The sequence below is a fragment of the Lepidochelys kempii genome, chromosome 10, assembly GCF_965140265.1.
Source record: "Lepidochelys kempii isolate rLepKem1 chromosome 10, rLepKem1.hap2, whole genome shotgun sequence".
In the NCBI taxonomy this organism is placed as follows: Eukaryota; Metazoa; Chordata; order Testudines; family Cheloniidae; genus Lepidochelys; species Lepidochelys kempii.
Genome location: NC_133265.1, coordinates 80,238,606 through 80,258,986, shown reverse-complemented (window position 1 = coordinate 80,258,986; position 20,381 = coordinate 80,238,606). Strand labels below are relative to the sequence as shown.

At 43.2% G+C, this 20,381-nt stretch overlaps 1 protein-coding gene across 1 annotated transcript in view; it reads right to left on the bottom strand.

Annotated features, from left to right (window-relative positions):
• Window positions 1–16,888: 16,888 nt before the first annotated feature.
• The window catches only part of SMAD6 (SMAD family member 6), a 76,666-nt gene continuing 73,173 nt past the window's right edge, over window positions 16,889–20,381 (bottom strand). The window contains exon 4 of the mRNA XM_073304417.1: window positions 16,889–17,803. Within this exon, the coding sequence (XP_073160518.1) occupies window positions 17,262–17,803 (542 nt within the window). The 3' untranslated portion in view covers window positions 16,889–17,261. The remainder of the gene's footprint in view (window positions 17,804–20,381) is intronic.

Below are 20,381 nucleotides of genomic sequence, written 5' to 3'. Positions count from 1 at the left end.
CACACCTCCGTACAAAAACAGGCATGTACATAAAGGAATAGCTAGAAGAGGCATGCAGAAAATACCCGCTACACACCAGGGCCTATGGCATATTCCCACAATGCCCTGACAGCCATGTCAAGACACTCTGGTTGTGGTGTCATTTCCCGAAGCCGTGTTTATTCTCCGGAAGGCAGCAGTGCTTCCTATAAAGACATTTTAGGAACCAGGACCGGCATAAGGGCTGCCACATCACTGGTGAAAGTACTGCTGTCCAGAACAGTGCTACGGGTGCAATATTGGCAACAGCAGGCAAGGAAACACATCCCGAGTGCCAAACACCCGTCTCTTCTGAGGATTGCTCTGTAATCCTCTAACCCGTGTCTGCTACTTCTTTCTTGATGTATGATGAAAACAATGGTGGGACTAGGACCTGGCCAACTTCAGTGACTGAGAAAACCAAAGCAATTCCTCATTTAAGGGTTCTTCTGTGTAAAGTAATCCTCTTATTTTAATGCACCTCCTTTCATTCCAAAGTGCACTAAAGCCAATGTGAAAAGAATTCTAAAGGGTCACTTCACCTCCCATTGCTGGGAAAATGCCTTTGGGGAGAAATGCGGTGTCCTAACCGTATATTGCAACTCTCCATTACAGTTCAAGACAAGCAACAAATACTTTATCCAAATAAAGTTGCACCATGACAAAGGAAGCCCATCTTATCTGAAAGCCACCATCTTTGAGTCTAGTATCCCCAAGGTGCAAGACTCAGGTTCCCTGGGTCATGTTAGACCCAGATTGGAACTTTGAATCTTGGGCCTTTTTGTAGTTTTCTAAAACTTTAGTTTTCAGAAATTTTAAAGACATTTCAGGAGCTTCGTGGGCACACATCCAGGATCCCCCTAGAGCCCCATCCTTCCTTCTTTCACTGCCCTCAAGTGGCATGCTTTGTGGCAACTCTTCTTCTGGCCATGGAGAAAGGAGAAGATGCAAATGTTTTGCCATGGTATGGAACGGGAGAGTAGAAGAATCTGAACACTAGCTTTGCCTGGTAAAGAGCCAGTGTCAAGTGTTAACAGATGCATTTTCAGAATTCCGGCTTGCCCCAAGAGCAATGATGACTAAAAAGTGTGAGCTTAAGAGTTGCAAAGGTTCCATTCAGTTCATTAAAGAAATTAAATGTTTGGATGCTCATCTGATGCTTACCTGAATCTCATTGGTCTACAAATTGGGCTGGATATCACCCAAGGAAGCCTGTACTTGTGAGATATCCTGTATTTCCTGGTCCTGGCTGAGAATACTGTGGGAAAAGCTTTTCTCACAGAACATTGGTGGCTCTACCTCTGGCCCTGACTGAAACCGGAAAACAGAGAGGCAGGAAAAACACTGACGCAACATTTTTTCAAGCCTCACGGAGTTGTCTGGGTTATTTTTATTTTATCCAAACCTGTTTGCCTACTAAAGAGTAACATTTAGCAAGTTATTCTGAGCAGAGCTAAGGAAAGAATCTACCTACAAGACTGACATTTGTGAATTAAGCCAGAAGGTTGTGATAGGAATGCATCTTCTCTATGCCACACACACACAGGGACAGTCAACGGGAATCCCCTGTGTGGGATTGTCACTAGGCAATTAATGGCCAAACAAACAAGAAGGGCCAGGAACCTCTGAATTCTTGGTTTAGAGACTGTCTCCATTCACAAACCATAATTTCTCTTTCGGGCCTGTAAACATTCAGACTCACTACCAGCCAACAAGTTCTCCGCCCCCTTCATTGGGCTGTTTTTAGTCCTGCCATCTAATGCCTTATGGCTCCCTATGTTCAAGCTGATCTGCATCCACATGCCCAGAGATTTGTTTTTGACCTTCGTCTTCCAAGCCACCATTATCCACTGAGCTACGGTGTTTTGCAGCAGAGTGAGCAAAGCAGTTGTTAGAGAGTGATTTAGTGAGTCATATTTCCTCAAGAATTCCGGGAAATGCTTTTCTGCTTTTTAATGAGTAGAAGGTTTTTCTGATGACTTCCATAGCCAAGCTAATAAAAAATGGAAAGGAATAAGAAATTCCAGCAGAACAAAGAATGGGATAGGAGGAGGACGACTCTCTCGTGTTTGAATCTGTCCTAAATGGGACAAGATAATTAACCACATACATCTAAAAAAATAGCAACTGTAGATGCAATTTTTGGGAATGCACACTTCAAGAGTGCTCGCCAAAAAAGCTTGCTTTTATGGAAAAGAAATGGTTTCACAAAGGCACAACTGTAAGAAAAGTTGCAATTGCCCAAATAAAATTTAATTTGATCCATGAAATAGCTGTGGTTTATTGTGTAATATATGTGCTGTGTGTTTTAATTTAATAGGTTTCAGTATAATTGTAAACCAGTTTAGTTGCAGAGCAACTTTGGGTTGTTCCCACAGTGTACATCGTACAGATGCTACTTTGTGCCTGGTCATAAATCAGGAAAACAGATTAGAATTTCCAACATAGCAGCAAGCAAAGCTTCATTGAAGAGCAACATGATAAAACATTCTAGGAAAGCAGGATTAAAACTACTTGGTATGAAATAACCCTTGGTGATCAACTGCAGTGTCGCACTGAGACATGTTCCTAGATCTGATCATAAAGACCATAGGGCACCTGTATGGAAATTAGAACCTGAATACCACAAGGCATCTAAGCAGTTACCTTCAATCATTTACAGTGGGCATTTTGAAAGGCACTAAGGCAATTAGCCACCCAAGTCCCATAGAAAGTCAAGGGGTGCCAGTTGGGAGCCTCACTGACCCCTTGTGCCTCTGAACATCTCCCCCTAAATACACGTAAGTCTCTGAAGGAGGATTTCTTACACCTCAACAGTGAGGCTGGTGCATAACACACATGCCTGTCTTTCAAGAGCCAAGATACGTGCAGATAGGTCCAGCCCTCCTATGGTATGAAAGAAGGGATCAGGAAAGAAGGAAAGGAAATGACAGAAAAGGAGCAATGAAGTCCCATGCTACTCCTAATTTTCCCTTTCCCCTTTACACTGGGCTCCTCTTACCTTCTTTTCTTTTTCTATCTTTTATTACTTTTAACTGTCCAATTTTTCCTTAAATACAGCATGTTAGGAGGGCTCTGAACAAGCTCCATAAAATGGCATGAAGCAACCATCTGTGACATTAGAATAACAATTACAGCCATTTGACTGGCATGCTCAGCTTCCTTGTGTGATTTCCATAAGCTCAGCAATTCAGTGCACCTTGTAGTCTCCAGAAAGGAGAGGAGAGAAAGGTTTCTTCCTGGGTTATTTCAAATTCAAAATTACTTAATAAAGATTTTCATTTAAGGTAGCAACTAGAAGCTGCAATCGAGATCAGAGCCACATTAAACAAGATGCTGTACAGACACTTAAGGCCTGGTCTATACTAGAAAATTAGGTTGGCATAACTACACCAGTCCGGAGTGTGAAAAATTACATCCCAAGCAGTGTAATTAAGCTGACCAAAGTCCTCATGTAGACAGCACTAGCTGTCTCATCATCATGGGTAGTGTCTACAGTGAAATGCTAGGCTGTAGCATCTTAAGTGTAGACAAGCCCATAGTAAGAAACAGTCCTGCCCTGAAGAACCTACAATCTAATGAGACGAGACAAACGGTAGGAGAGGAAAGAGTGGACTAGAAGGGAAGCATCTTGCTCAAAGTCACACCTGCTCAGCAGCAGAGCTGAACCCAAGTCTCCTGACTCACAATTCATCACCCTACCCTTAAAACGGCTTAGAGTAAAACAACAATCGAGGTAGCTAAGTAACAGCAGAGTCTTCACCAGCCCCATCTTTCACAGAACTCCCATGATGAACCATAATTACTCATTTTCTGGCTCCTATAAATTTGACACTGCCTATATAATAAATTCATTCTTGTCAAGTATAAAAAGTGTGTGTTAAAGGTTAAAGTATATTTAACCTTAACTCTGACCCACGAACTGGTCACTCAAATATATGGTACCTAAAAGTTTTCTTTGAGAGAATACTGTTCGTGAAAACATATGACCAGTTAATATATTTTGTCAAACTGGCAGCTGGACATGTTTAGAAAAGTACTGTACTTACAACATTCTCAAGAAGAAAGCAGTTATGTGCGCCATATACTGGGAAGCGGTGCTGCCAAGTAGATAAGGCTCTGGAAGAGGGGAGTCAGTAATAGTAATAAATAGCCAGGAGATCTTGGGGTTCTAGCCTTAGCTTTATTGCTGTTAAATATTTCTATTCTAGTAGCACTACCAAATCCCGACTGAGATCCCATTGCACTGGGTGCTGTGCAAACCCAGATCAAAGACTATTCCTGTGCTGCATGGCTCACCAGCTGACACTGCTCTGCCATTGGCTTTGGGCAAGTCACTAGTGATCCATGCCTTGGTCTTCCCATTGGTAAAATGGGGATACCTGCCCTCCTTTGGGGAGAACTTTGAGATCTACAGATCTATAAATGCTGAGCTGTATTCTGTGGAATTACGCACACCATTGCCAATGGAAGGCAAAATCATGTATGTTTGTAGCCTTGAATTTGAGGTTGATAAATGCAGGTCGGTAACTAAGTAGTTGCCATTAGCAACCTTAACTGGGGGGTTTTAATGAAGGGGAGGAGGGTTGTTTTTGGAATTTCTTAATGTTTTCTTTTTTCTCTTTTATTTGTGGCTTTTGTATAGGTGCGTGGGTACTGCACTGAGCTACATTAAACGAACACAAAGGCTCTGATCTATCCAACACATGGCCTAGCATAGACCCTGTGCCCACAGAGTCACCCTGAAGTCACCAAACCCAGCCACTTAATAGCAGGGACATGGTCCTGCAGATAAACACAGAGCTCCTCACTACAGCATCCACATGCAGAACCTTAAAATAGTCCACCCCCCCCACCCCCCGGTTTTTAAATATAGATACAGATGCAGGACCAGATGCTCAGCCTTTCTTGTGTCCGCTTCATGCCACTCCAGGAAGCGTAAAGCAGACTTAAAGGTGACTTAAGTGGTTAACTAAGGATTCCCTTTGCACTAGGAAATTCTCCAGCAACATACAGCTGGCCTTGCTAGATCTATGCCACCACCCACTGCCACCCCAAAGGAAACACATCCTAGCCAAAGCAAAGGGGGAGCAGCCAGAAGACTCTTGCACACCAGTGATCCCCAGCTATTGAAATGGCCTCCTGGGGACCACTGTGATTCATTGGCTGAGGATAAAAGAGCAAAAATGAGGGCAGATCAGTGCTAAGCGTCAAGCCCACCATTTAAAACCCATTGAAGTTCTGGAACCAGAGAAATTAATGGGCACTAGCTAAAGCTATAACCCACCATTTTGCTTTACTTTTTAAAAATTATCTGTACAAAATAAAAAGTTATGAGCTGCGTTTCAGTTTTTGAGAGGGGAAAAGAGGATGGCCATCGTGCATGACGCTTTTAAAACAATAGCCCCTGTTTTTCCATTACATTCCAATACAAAAGTGGCAAAGTGCACGGGGGAAGAGAGCAAGGAATCCAGCGTGGTGGGCCAAGATTAGGTATTGTAAATTTCATCCTCTAGAAAATGTTTACTGCAGAGATACCACCCTGAAAATAGAGATTGTAGCGTAAAGAGTGACAGACCCTTAAGCACTGTGGCCAAAATGGCAGCCCTCTGATTTGTACAAGATCTGATGTGGTACCTTAGCATTAATTTTTTTTATATTCTGTGCTGTAAAAGGAAAGGTTATTTTCAAATCAAAAGAGTAACGTGCACCAAAGGCAGGAACAACGAATGCTTTTCTCACTGCAGGTGCCTGCTTCCCCAACTGCCTCTGAAGGGGAAAACATCCATTTTCTTCTCCAACAATTTGCTTTGCAGCAATTGGCTGATGCAAAATCAACATATTGAACAGATTTTTTTTTTAAAGGCAGTTTTATTCCATTTAAAGGGATCCCCTCAAGTAACTACATTCTGCAGAGCAAAGCCGACAGGTTTTTGCTGAACTTCATACAAGTAGAAATATTAATTCAATGTTTTTGATTCCACTGAAACCGTTTTGTTCTTTAATTTGGACTTTCCACTGCAATATTGGAAATGGGGGACTGATTCTGCAGTCAGATACCCACTGGGGGATTCATGCCTGGGCAGATCTGACTGCAGGGCCCAAGTACAACTTTGTGATATTGCTTGAAAACCAGAAAGGGCTCCAAACTGCTTCCTCCCCATCGACACTGTCATTAAATTGTGTCAACCCTAGATCAGTGGGCCCTGCTGCTGGCAGCCATTTACAGTAGTGAGTAAGTCTTTCTAACAAGCTTCCATCTTAAATTATAATTATTCCCCTGCACACTTTTACAGAAAACTGTGAATGATTTTAAAGTGGGTAGGTACAATCCAAGACCGTTTTACACCCAACTGTTCCATAGGCTCCGCCTATCATCCCAGATGGCACTGGACAAGAAATAGCTGGAGACCTTCATGTTAAGAAAAGTAACTCTTAAATGTAGCAAGTTGATTGTTCACATCAGAATTGCACAAAAACTTTTGGAGGACTGTGCTATGCTTAGTAAATATTTATTTTATCCTCGGCTCCCAAAGGTTGCTGGCCCTAGCATTCATCTTCTAACAAAAATGGCTAAGACAAACTGTTCTAGATGGAAATGGCAAAAAACCTGTGACAGCCTGACCAGAGGAAGCTGCTGCTAGCTGCAAGCCAGGAATCACACTTCAACCCAAGTCTATGATAGGCTTTGGAGGTTAATTTTTCTGTATTAGAAGAGGGTCCCTACCGCCATAGAATAGACAGAACCCACTATAGCCTGGCCTTTCAGACTCCCCTCTCAAAAGCACCCTCGATAAGTAAGAATGAAGAAAGAGGGACAAATTCTGCTCTCATTTACAAGGGTGAAGCTCCCTTTGAAATGTAGGCAGGGGCATCTACCGAAGACTTTGAAGAGCAGTAACATGGAGGTGTAACTAGAAACAATGGAACAAAAAAGAAAACAGGCTGAATGTCAGGAGACATGTCCTGTCAGTGAGGACTACCAGAATGTAAAACCGTCTCCCAAGAGAAAAGAGGGAAACCCCATCACTTGAGACATTTCAAGGACTGGACAGAGCGCTAGAAAAATCAATACATGAACAATTCTGTATTGGCAGAAAGATGGACTAGATCAGTGGTTCTCAACCTTTCCAGACTGCTGTACCCCTTGCAGGAGTTTGATTTGTCTTGTGTGCCCCCAAGTTTCACCTCATTTAAAAACTACTTGCTTAAAAAAATTAGACCTAAAAATACAGAAGTGTCACAGAACACACTATCACAGAAAAAACATTGACTCATTTTTACCAAATTATAATAAAATAAATCAATTGGAATATAAATATTGTACTTACATTTCAATAGAGCAGTATAAACAAGTCATTGTCTTAGGAAATTTTACTTGGTACTGACTTTGCTAGTGCTTTTCATGTAGCCTATCGTAAAACTAGGCAAATATCTAGATGAGTTGATGTACCTAGCCATGGAAGACCTCTGCGTGCCCCAGGCTGAGAACCACTGGACTAGATGACCTAACAGGTCTCCATCTTAAGCTAACATGTCTTGCCCATAAGATAGTCATCAGAGTTGCCTAAATGCAAACCTGCCATCAAAAAGGGAGATTACTTATTTTATTGTGTTTGGAGTTCTTTGAGATGTGTGGTCCCCATCTGTATTCCACTGTGGGTACATGTGCTCTCCATGCATCCGAGACTGGAGAATTCTCACGAACACCACTGGTGGCCCACACTTGTGCCCTTGCTAACCTCCTGTTCCACATATAGGGTAAGAGGGGCAGAGTGGAGCAACTGCCTGCCCAGTCCCTTCTTTACTCCAAATCCAGTCATGATCCAAAGGAGAGGGCAAGGGAGACAAATAGGGACCACACATCTTAAAGAACTCCAGCAAGATATGCAACTTCCCTTCCTTCTTCGAGTGTTGGTTCCTTTGTGTATTGCACTGCAGGTGACTGACAACCAGTACTCAGATGAGGAGGGGGTATAGCTGCTTGCGGAACTGCCATCCCAAAGGAGAAGTCAGCAGAGGAGGCTTGGACCAGGGCATAACGTCTCAACTGTGGATGAAACTCCAGGTAGCTACCCTGCAAATATCAAGCAGGGGCACCTTGAAGTGATGCTACTGAGGCTGCCTGTGCCCTTGTGGAATGAGCTTTTACCCCACACAAGGAGGAAGGTGGGCCAGTTGGTAAAGTAGGATCAGTTCTAGACACTGGAGGATTCCAACTCCAGCCATGCGGTGATAAGAAGGGACTGGAGCAGCATGGGCACAAGGAAAGCAGAAGTGCAGACAACCAGACACTGCTTGCAAGAATTCCCTGCTCTCAGGTGCATGGAGCTCATGCATACCCAGAGTGGAGTACACAGAGTGACCAGTACATGAAGAACCAGTGGCCTGTTTTGCCTCAGAAATCAACAGGAACCATACTTCCCTCTGATTTTATTTTTAAACCACAGGACAAATTCTGTCCCAACCCAGCCTCCATACTCTGCTGCCATGGGATACAGCATCCAGACTGTGCCATAAGGGACCAGGGGGATATCCCCTTAGATCAAGTACAACTTAGGGCTGCCATAAATAGCCCTTAAGTTTACCCCCAAGAGCCCCGGTCCACCTGTGCCGTTCTCCCTCTGGGCCATGCCTTTAGAAACGTGCCTCCTAGAGAGAACACAATCTCAACATATTCTCAAAGAGCCAGAGTGACAGGGGAGTGCAGTAACAGCAGTTACCTGGGGTGTAATGCTCATCTCAGTTATACCAATGCCACCAAGAGGGAAATTAGGCCCCTTCATTAGACCTCTGATGCCTGATCATTTTAAAACACAAGATAAACACTTCTAGGTTTAGAGTGCACTATTCTGGGCTAACAGATGTCTGCTTCTCCAAGCAAGTTAGCCACATAAACTAGCAAGATCCATCCTGAGCACCCATCATTTGCCTCAGACTCTTCTCTCTGGATTAAGTTAGTGTTCCCTGCCATTACTATGGGCAGTGGGTGAAGGGGGGCGGGCTGAGAGTTTGATCAGGGCCACTGGTACAGGGGGAAGGGGCTGAGAGCTCAGCCCTGGCCAGGATCAAGCTCTCAGTCTCAGCTGGGACCATGGCAGATCTCTCTGCCCTGGCTGGAGCCTCAAGCCCCTCCTGATTCCACCCCTTCCCCCGCAGCCCTGCCTTGTTCCACCCATGTGACTAAGGAGGAGATATAATAGAGGCCTATAAAATCATGGTGTGGAGAAAGTGAGTAAGTATTATTTACTGCTTCAGCTAGCACAAGAACCAGGAGTCATCCAATGAAATTAATAGGCAGCAAGTTTAAAAACAAACAAAAGGAAGTATTTCTTTACACAATGCACAGCTCACCTGTAGAACTCATTGCCAGCGGATGTTGTGAAGGCCAAAAGTATAACTGGTTCAAAAAAGAATTGTGTAAGTTTATGGAGGATAGGTCCATCAGTGGCTATTAGCCAAGATGATCAGAGATGTAACCCCATGCTCCAAGTGTCCCTAAACCTCTGACTGCCCCAATCTGAGACTGGACAACAAGGGATGGATCACTCACTAATTGCCGTTTTCTGTTCCTTGCCTCTGAGGCAGGCACTGGTCACTTTCAGAGGACAGGATACTGGGTTAGGTGGACCATTGGTCTGACCCAGAATGGCTGTTACGTTCTTACTGATTTTGTCACACACAAGGGAGTTTCCTGAGTGTGGCACTGGTGTTAGGGAGAGGCACTTAGCCCCATGGTTGTAGTTGAGCATTTGTAGTATTTGGTATTTGTCCCACCCAAAATACAAGTAATTCCTCATCAGGGTGGGGTGGGGGACAACTAACTTTCCTTGTTTCCTGCCCAGACCTACACACTGCTGACATATCTGGAGCCTACTGCTCTTCTCTGCCACTGACAAAGGTCTTTTAGGTGCCTGGTGCCCTCTATAGTGGTTGTCAGGGGAAGCCAGTTCTGGAGAGGATTTTCTTGTCCTGTGCTCATCAGCAAATAGTCAATTTGTCCATTGCATACACAGGCATTGAGGGCAGGAGAAGAGATAACAGCACCAGGGTGTGCCATGCTCATGAGAGGAGCTCTCTTCGCTGTACCTCGTGTCATAGGGTGGCCCTGCCTGGGGCACCTAGTGGCAGGCTGCAGCACCACAGGCCTGTTTGCCTCAGTTTACCCTTTTCATCCATGAAAGGAACAGTCTTTCAGGGTCTGATACAAGCTCACCTATGTGCACACACTATTCATATCCACCTGTGCAGTAGCGCCTCACTAACCCTGTAGTGAAACCATTTGCCAGTTCCTACAGTAAACATCTAAAGATACAGCAGGTTTTCCCAGTCCCCTCTCCAGAGACATCCCCACCAAGTCACCTCTGTTCCCTGTTCCTTTGGTCCCCAAGCCAGGAGCCCACCCTCCAGGCCTCCCTGCCTGAGAGCAGCCAGTCCGCCCACAGCCCTTCACTCAGCTCCCTGTGGGTTCCAGTCCCTACACCTCCCTGCCCAAGTCTTACTGTGCTCAGGGGGATCCACTCTCCCGCAGCAACTGCCCTTTGCTTCCAGGCTTGGCTTCCCCCAACCAGGCTGGATCTTCCCCTTTCCCTTAGGGGTTGCTGTCCCAGTGTCCTGCTCATCCAGGGCTCCCAGCTTTGAGCAGTCCTCACCAGCATCTCCTTCAGCTCAGACTCACCCAGGCTTCCTCCCTCCCTCCTTAGGACTGACCCAGTCACAGGTGAACTGGCCTTTTCCCTCTTAAAGGGACAATGTCACCCTGTAATGCCCTCAAACAATTCAGACAGGAGAGTGCCCATTTCCCTTAGGAAGACCATGACCGACCCTACATTAAATGACAATCCTACAATGTCCAGTCAGGAAATGGATAAACATTTCCCAGAGTGGCCAAAACCAAGTTGACACCAAGCCTTTAACCATGGTTTCTAGAGTCTCTAAGCAGGAACTGAAGTCCCCAGCGCAGCCCATGCTCATAGATACAAATGTGTCTTTGCCTTTATCTTTTGCGGTCAGGCATCTGAGTGCTTTGCTAGGTGAGCAGCTACCAGACCCGTAGCATCACTGGTGACTGGCGGACCAGCCTGCCCCCCTCAATGCTGACTGCTTGGAAACCAGAGGGTGAGGGGCAGGAACAGCAGGAGCACCAGAATAAACAAGGTGCTAGAGGACATTAACATTTTACATGCTGCATTACCTACACCGGCTTTGAACAAGGCTAGCTAACTTGGTGCTTACATCAACTTCCTCCCTCAAATGCAAAAGAGGGGACGGGGGGGGGGGGAGAGAGAAGAAGAGTATTTACACCAAACTAGCCTGGAGCAAATTATTTGAAGCTGTACTTTGCATTACTGTACCACTTCTAGTGATGGGCCTGATCCAAACCCCTGAAGCCAGCCAGCCAGCCACCAAACTTTGGGGATGTTTAGAGCTGACCTTTGCTCCTGTAGTTCATTTCTACTTATGGCTGGTTTTTTTGTTGGCACCCACTTTCAGGGCAGGATTTGGTTATTTGCGTTATATCCATTTAACTTGCATCAGCAGTAAGAGAACATCATGTTTACTACTCAGACACATCTCAGGATTTAGAAGACCATCCATTCCTCCCCATGGTACCAGCACTTTCCACACAAACACAAAAGTAATTATTTTCTTGCAGCAGAAGCAAACTTAACTATGCGTTTGGTCTCTGAGTCAGGAACAAAGAAGAACAGAAAACCCCTTACTTACCTTAGGTAAGGCAAAACCAATGTTGTTCTAACAGGGCCTGAAAGAAGCTAGGCTTGTATTGAGAAGAGACTAGCACAACTGAAAATCAAGGTAACCCTATTACCTCCCTCAACTATTAGGAGCAGGTGGCTATGGTCTTCCCATTTATATAGGGGAGTGCATGAGGCGGAGCTAAAGACAGTTAGTTCTCCACTTAAACTCCTGTAGCTGCCTGCATCAGGTTTGTGTATGTCATATGCATTTAGGGAGAGAACTCAATATGTGATTGACTGATTGATGGAAAGCCTCTTCCCACTATGGGGGAGGAAGGCAGATTTACTGCTTAGGTGTGATTCAAATGCATGTTTTTGGCTTGACAGTCAGTGTCTGAATCTTTGAAAATAACTGAGCTGGTTTAGAAGGCATTGGTGCTGAGCAGTTGGGTAAGTGAAGTATTTGATGGCTAGCTCTGCTACAGAGCATAGAGTCAACGTGAAAACAGGGGAGACTGGAAGATTTGGTGGGTTGGAAATGGGGTCCAGAGGAACTTGCTAGTTCAAATACAACATGTTAGTAGTAAGCTCATTTACCACTTGAGGGCTGCTTGGTCACCTATGTGAAATGAGACTGTGGCCTCACTCCCCTTCCCAGAAAACAGGTGTCCAACTCACACAAAAACACCACCACAAGCGACCCTTGGGGGTAGCTCTAGCTGAGGAAATACGAATGTGAATAAATATGAAGACTGATCTGTCCTCCTGCCTCGAAAGCTGGTGTCTCCGAGCTAGGATTGAGGCATGCTGGCAGTACATGCATTGGCTAACTCACTACCAAACTAAATTAATACGGAAAAGGAATATTGGTGAAATAAAAGCAGCATGACCAAGAGTCCAAGCTGAGGTTATCCTCAGAAAAGGCAAAATGAGAAGCTTATTCACCTTCTTCAGAGGCCAGAGAGAACATTCTTTTCTTTTTTATCTTCTGAAAACCATCTTGTTTAGGCTGGGTTTCTTGAACTTACAAAGCATGACTCATGAAGTGACTAGAAGTGAGTTCTGGGTGGTCTGATTGCAAGGTCTTTTTAACGGGACACTGCTTGAAACCACACTGAGGGCTGTTGGAAGTCCTGATTTATAGTTACCAAACAACAATCAGGTTCAAAAGTAGTGCAGAGACTTGAGTTCACAGAAGATTTAACTTAAGCACAGTGAGGATCTAGAACAGGGTAAGGACTAAAAGGTCCTAGTTAAATATATTAAAGGACCCAACTTGGCAGTGAAAAACAAAAGTTGATGTCTTATTTCATAGCCCCTTCCTAAAAGCTAAATTGCATTTTGCATTTCAAGAGTCACTGTCAACTGAAATTAGCTTCCAGATTTATTCATGGAAAAGTGTACATGAAATTAAAAATACAAAAATCCTAAATGTAACCATTCCATTGCACATTGGGAACCTGAACGCTACCACTGTGCCATTTCATGAGGACCTATAAGTGATACTGGCCAGGAACTGAGTTCAAGAAAAGTCACTAACATTGTTCAAGCTGAGTGAAGTGCAAAAATTAAACAGCAGAAACAGTGCAAAGTAAATGGGATGTCAGAAATTCATTCTCTTTTATAAAGCCAAGATGTTATTAGTATCACAGGTAATTACGTTATAAATAGATGGAACCTGACTCTGCAGCGCTGTGTCTAGGAATTGATTTACACCTGTCGAAAACAGAGGTAAAGCTATCAAATCAGAACGGTAGCATGGGCATCAAAGGATGACAGCAGGGGCAGTGCAGTGGGTAATCAGGCCCATGGTTTTCATTGGGCCAGGGAGGGTGGGAGTACGTCCTATGGCATCTACATGATGGCAACCTTCATCTTTATTACTGGGCAGTGGCCTGAGCAGACTTTGGGTCCTGGGTACTTCAGTGATACAGAAGTGCATGCTGGGACTTGTAGTCTCCACAGGCAGAACCTGGTCCACATCAAAGGTGAGGGGTAGTACAAGCTGATCTATTTTATGGCCTTAAAAGGAGACCATCAGCTACTAAAGCCCTAAACACAAGCATGATAAAAAAAGAACAAGTTTTATACAATCTAACACTAAAATTGTTCTCATGACATGAAAGAGTAAATGAATAATGGGAACAGGAAGGGTTTGGGCTTGGGTTTTTTGTTGTTTGGATTTAAAATATCCCCCATACTGTTTTATCCAAACCCCAAGGAACTTGCCAGTACATGTGAATTAGAAAATGAAACAAACCACTCTCTTTTCTTTGCACAGACAGACTGAAATGCATGAAGACTGGAGTTTTTCAAAGGGGCAGAGGCATTCAGTGTCCAACTCTCATTGAATTTCAGTGGGATTTGGACTTCTAACTATGAAGAAGGCAAAAAGAACTTTGAAAAAGGTAAATATCACAAATGGTGAACTGTAAATTAGACCATTTTTTTTTAAGTTAAATAATCAAAGTTACTATCTGAAATGGAGTAAGGGAGAACTGTTCTTTTTTAAAGAAGTGACACAACATGAAAGTGTCCTTTTAAAATACTGCACGTGACAGATGTAGCCTGTGATGTAGATGGTATGGCCTTATGCAATAAAACTAAGCAAAAAGAAAAAGATCAGTACATTATCTCAAGAGCTGGCTTTAAATGATGGTTACATGTTTTGACACCATCGTGACAATAATTGTTGTAAAATAAACAGAAAAATAATAAAGTAGAATATTAATATTTATGCTGCATGACATCAACCAATCTGGTCCCGATCAAATATCATTTAAAGTGTGATTATAGTTTGAAAAGTGACTGTGAAAATGGCACCGTGGCATTCCATGCTTGTGTCTCACTGACTTCCCAATCAAGTTTGCTTATTTTACAAGTGAGAAGATTTTTTTTTCTAACTGCCCAAATATCATAACGCCATGGTATAAATATGTGGTACGCCCAGACCCTGATGCAGTTCTGGCTGACTCGTAGGAAAAAAGATATATTAGAATTGGAAAAAGTACAGTGAAAGGCAACAAAAATAATTAGGGGTATAAAACAGCTTGCACCCGAAGAGAGATTAAAAAGACTTGGACTGGTCAGCTTAGAAAAGAGATGATTTAAGGAGGTCTGTAATATAATGGACTGGGGTGGAGAAAGTGAATAAGGAAATGTTATGGACTCCTTCCCATAAAACATGAACCAGAGGTCATCCAATGAAATTAGTAGGCTGCAGGTTTAAAACAAACATAAGGAAGTCCTTCTTTGCACAATGGAGTCAACCTGTGGAACTCGTTGCCAGGGGATGTTGTGAAGGCCAAAAGTATAACTGGATTCAAAAAAGAATTGGATAAGTTCACTGAGGATAGGTTCATCCGTAACTATTAGCTGAGATGATCAGGAATGCAACTTCATGTTCTGGGTGTCTCTAAATCTCTGACTGTCAGAAGCTGGGACTGGACAATAGGGGATGGATCAGTCAATAAATGGGCTTGTTCTATTCGGTCCCTCTGAAGCACCGGCCACAGTCGGAAGGCAGGATGCTGGGCTAAATGGACCATTGGTGTGGCCCAGTATGGCCATTCTTATGTTACGGCAGCCTTGTAAACTCACCCTGATTTGAGAACTGAGCAGTACTGCGCCTGGCTTGTGCATTCTTACTCATTATTGCTACAAAAAATAATGAATCAGGTCCCCCAAAATCATGACATTGACTTAAGTTCATAAGATTTTTTTTTAAATAATAAATTTGGTGTTCTTTTGATGTGCCTTCCAGTTTATTAATTTTTCAGGGTCACATTTTCAAGCTTTTCTCTGCAACTATGAGGGCTAGAAACTGACTATTTTAAATGAAAGCTGAAATTCTCACAATCTCAGGACTTCAGAAACTGGGGATTTATGAAAACAAATATTGGGAGACTCAAAATAAAATGGCAAGAGGTAGCCACATTAGAAATGAACAATGCAATTATCAACTGTACTGATAACAATGCAGGAGCCAGAAAACTCCCAACATTCTCCCATGGCTGGGTGGGCTTGGAGGTGCTAACAGGAATAAAAAGTAGGAAAATCACATCTTCCGTCAAAAAAAGTAAGCAGATTTTACCCTGAATTCACAAAGGGTGCAGATCTGCTAAGGCAGGAAGGGCCTTTTATTTAGTCACTTTTCTGATCACAACTGCACCCCGTAATCCAAATGGGATTACAAAACAATGCTCTGCAGTCTTAGCTGAGTGGCTGTGATATAGACTAGTAGAAGAATGGCAGTACAAGCTTCCTGAGAACCATGGGGCCAAAATGCCTCAACAGTGTTTGAAAAGTGACTGGAGATCTTGGGTGCCTCCATTTTTGGGTGCCTGATCTGAGATACTTAAAAGGCATAAGATGTTCTCAAAAGGGTGCTCAAGCACTTTAAGAACCTAAGAACGGCCGTACTGGGTCAGACCAATGGTCCATGTAGCCCAGTTTCCTGTCTTCCGACAGTGGCCAATGCCAGGTGCCCCAGAGGGAATGAACAGAACAGGGAATCATCAAGTGATCCATCCCCTGTCATCCGTTCCCAGCTTTCTGAAATTCAGGCTGCTTCAAGGCATATCATCAGGTTGTGCATTCCAAAAATGGAGGCACCCAAAACTGCCAGTCGCTTTTTAAAATCTTGGGCTTCTCCACTAAGAACTGAAGAGAGACTGAATAACTGCAAGGCCTTGATACTGCAAACTGATCCCCGTGGACTTAGTATTTCAGGATCAGGCCCCTGATTGTATTCTGTCCTTTCCACCAATCCTGTCACCCATTAATTTGCTAAATGTGTGTGTGTGCATGCGGGTACCCACACACACACTTCACTACATCCCAACTGGCATACTTGTTTTACCAACCGGCATACAGAGCAGCACACAAAACTACATTTTTAAACAGATTTTCTTTAATCCTTTTTTCCACCCCCTTGCTCTTGGCCTCCCTTCATGTATGAAGCACTGGAGACAACTGGAGCCCTCTAGTCAGAAAGGAGTTGATTTTTTTTAAGTGAATTGGCATGGATTTGAGCCTGCAATCTTCACTCTGGAAAATCTAAATTGACTCCAGAATGCCTGAGGAGAGACTGCTCAGAACTTTATTTAAAGACAGAAAAATAACTGTTCTTCCCTCTTTGGAAAAAAAAAAAAAGACAATGAAAACCCCCTATATGCGAATACTTTATTATCAATGAGTGACTGGTATTAGCTTTTTGTCTGGTATTAATAATATTTCAAAAAACCATACATCAAAATTAGGTCTTTTTCCTATTTTTGCTGTATAATTTTTTTAAATCTGTATTGTAAGAATTATATAAGCCAAAGTGCATTTTCCTTTTTTTGTCCATATACACATTGCACCATACATAAATAATTACATTGTAAAAATGACTCCATAATTACAAGTATAATATATATTTTCATATAATATATAAAACTTTATATTAAATCTAGGTAGATGATATTTGGGATAGTCTGTGTTTGTTTCTCTCTCTCTCCCTCTCTCTCTTTTTTTTCCCTTTCTTTCGGCAGAGGCTGATTGTTATCTACTGTTGCTGAGTAATATCTCCAACCAACAAGGACATGACGTGATGAACTGTCTCGAGTAACATGGCCCCCATCCTTTAGCAAAGCTTATCCGAACGCTGTTTGGGTCGTAGGGCCCATCTGCATAATCCAGATCCATGGCGTGTTGTAAGAGGCAAGACTTCTCATAATCAAATACCTTTATCGAATAGCCAGGCATCACTTTGCGTACTATTAAAGTCCTACAATTGGGAATGTCCAGTGTTGGGGAGTTGACGAAGATAGGATGCTCACTGCGATTGTAGGCCCACACACCATCCGGTTCTTTGCTAAGTAAAATCCCATAGCCAATTTTACTTCGAGTCCTTCTAACAGTCTCACTCCTATTTTCCAGGTTTAGCTGTCCGAGGCAGAAGCCATTTCCTTGAGGTAGGTCATAAAATATACTGACAGACTGTTCATACACTGTGTAGAGGCGTCCCACACGAGTCCGATGTTCCCAGTAGGCAACGTTACACCAGTGGCTCTGCTTAATGGCATCAGGTGACATACTGGCATCTGTGGGGGGGAAAAAGAAAAGATACATTCAAGGTTGCTGATATAGCATTGGCCTATTTCAAGCCACACACGAATAAATAACCCTTTTAATAATTACCACTGCTTGAAAATGACACAAGGAAAGAAACCCCAAACTAAGTCAATCCCACAGCAAACCCTCTGTGCCTAGATCAGAGCCATCCAAATGGTCTACGCTGTGGGCCGTTCCAGCGACTTATCAGGATCCCGCAGATCCCACCTATTACACTTCAACATTTGTATTGTGATAGTGCCTAAAGGCCACAAGCAGGTTGGACCTTATGGGCTAGGTGCTATACAGACATATAAACAATGGTCCCTGCCCCAAAGAATTTACAATCCAAAAGACAAGACTTAGCAGGAGGATGATACAAACCAGGAAGGCCAGACTGGGTGGTGGGTCGGGAGAAACAAAATAAATACGTAACAGGAGGTGCAAATTCTTAGCTGGTTAGTAGCACTGATTACAACTTAGGGGGCTGAACATGCAACACTGACTCAGGCGAGTCATATTAACTGACATGAGTAGTGAAATTAACAGCCCCTTAAATTTTCTGGAGGAAGGGGAAACCTAGCTGACTGTAGAGCTCTTCCTCTTTAACATATAGGTAGGGGTCAAGGAAATCAAAAGTCTCAGCCTGCAGTGCTCTGTCTTGGGACACAGAAGCCTGGAATCTATAGCCTCCATGGTATGCTTTTCAATATTAAAGGTGAGGATGGTCACAGGTCTGACAGTTCTCACTGATCACAGCAAGTGACTCAACTGCATAGTTTCAGACTTTAGTATCCCACATATTATCTGCTGGCCAACTGCACTTTTCCTCAAATACCAACAGAACCAAAGCAAGTTCCTTCATGTCCCACCTGATGTCAGGGGACGGGGGAAGTATTTTATCAGAATACCAGGGAATAAACTCCCATATTAACTTAAACATTAATATTCTCCTTTGACAATCTAGGAGACCAAAGGACACAAAATGTCGGTGAAATTTCTTCCAACTCAATTTTGAAAACAGAAGTTACTTCAGCCAGGCCTTCACTATCATCGTCATGGAACATATAAAACAATGTACCTTGGTTTTCAAAGGCAAACTCATATTGACGTGTAATGTACAGATATACCCATGAACTGTTATTACCTGTCAAGGTAAAGGATTTGAATGCAAGCATATTCTGGAAGATTCCTCCTAGCTAACAATCTTTGACACAAGCTCTGGTGTCCCTCTACCGAGAACAAGAAATGTGAGGCACCCTTTCATGCCAAGGGTATAATATTTTCCATAAAACCATACAAATATTTGTATGTAACCTTGAATTACTGATCTTCCGGACCAACAGGAAGGTCTCTTCCTTCTCCGAGCCACGTTCAATAAAGAATGAAGGTATTGGGACAGTTGGAGGTGCCTTTAAAGTTCATGCTTATCACTATTTACAGTGCCTCTAGAAATTGTACAGGAATTTACACCTCTAAAAGGGGCCCTAAAAGGTGAAACAGGCTCTTTCCAAACACGTAATCCTGATGCTTACAGGCCATTTTCCAAAAATCCACTCTGTGATTTCAAGGATGACCGTATAATAAACAGAGAGACTTCATCCATATTCTCCATTCTATCTGAGTCAGTGGCATTTCAATTAGCTTTCGCTTAGATCTTCCAGCTACTAGTGATATACAGCATCAGAGTTCTCTCGGCATTCAAAATACTAATGAAGTGCACAGATTAAACCCATCAGAAGAGTGAGCTATGCACACTTTCCTTCACCTATACGAAGCTCCTTTTTTTTAAGGACATTAACTTTGGAGTTAGATTTTTCGGCTTTAGATTTGTTTAGTGCTAAATGGTTTACTTTGTTGGCAAAACTATGTTTAGCTACAAGTGCCATGCTTAAATAAATAAGCAAACAAAAAATTAAAGAAAACAATTACTTCATTTGTTACTGCATGTAGGGACTGGTCTTTTCATAACCAATCTAAGTTGGCCACTTCTGTATAAAATACGCCTAACATTCTTGTTCTGGGCAAGGGTCCCAGAGCTATAAACCCGGCAAGGAGCTCTGCTTTGAGCCAGCCTTGTTCTATACCGTGCATTAAGCTCCCTGACAATATATCACAAGACCGTGGCCTGTTGACCTCTCTGCCTTCATGCCATCAAGTCTGATTAACTCACACACAGGGTGATGCCATTATTTTGCTTCAGAGACTCTATTAAGGCACCGGATTTAAAGCACAGGCCTACAGCCCCATTTCTTTTCATTCTCAGATTACACGGGAGTGGAATGGGCTTTCCTTCCCATTAACAGTCTTTGAATTAAGCTGCTTTGTTAGAGTTTAACTTGAGTTGTAGCTATACAACTTTAATGGGGGGGGGAAGCAGGAAGGAGGAGAAAAATGGTAGGTAATTGGGCTTTTCCACCTCTAAACATAGAACAGCCTGGCGAAAATCTGGCTGCAAGCAAGACAAGGATGGGGAATGTTTATTGTCGAGCACTAGCCCCTTTATGTTGATGCTCATGAGCTGTCACAGGCACAAACCTCAAAGGAAGTATGAGAACGGCTCTCCCG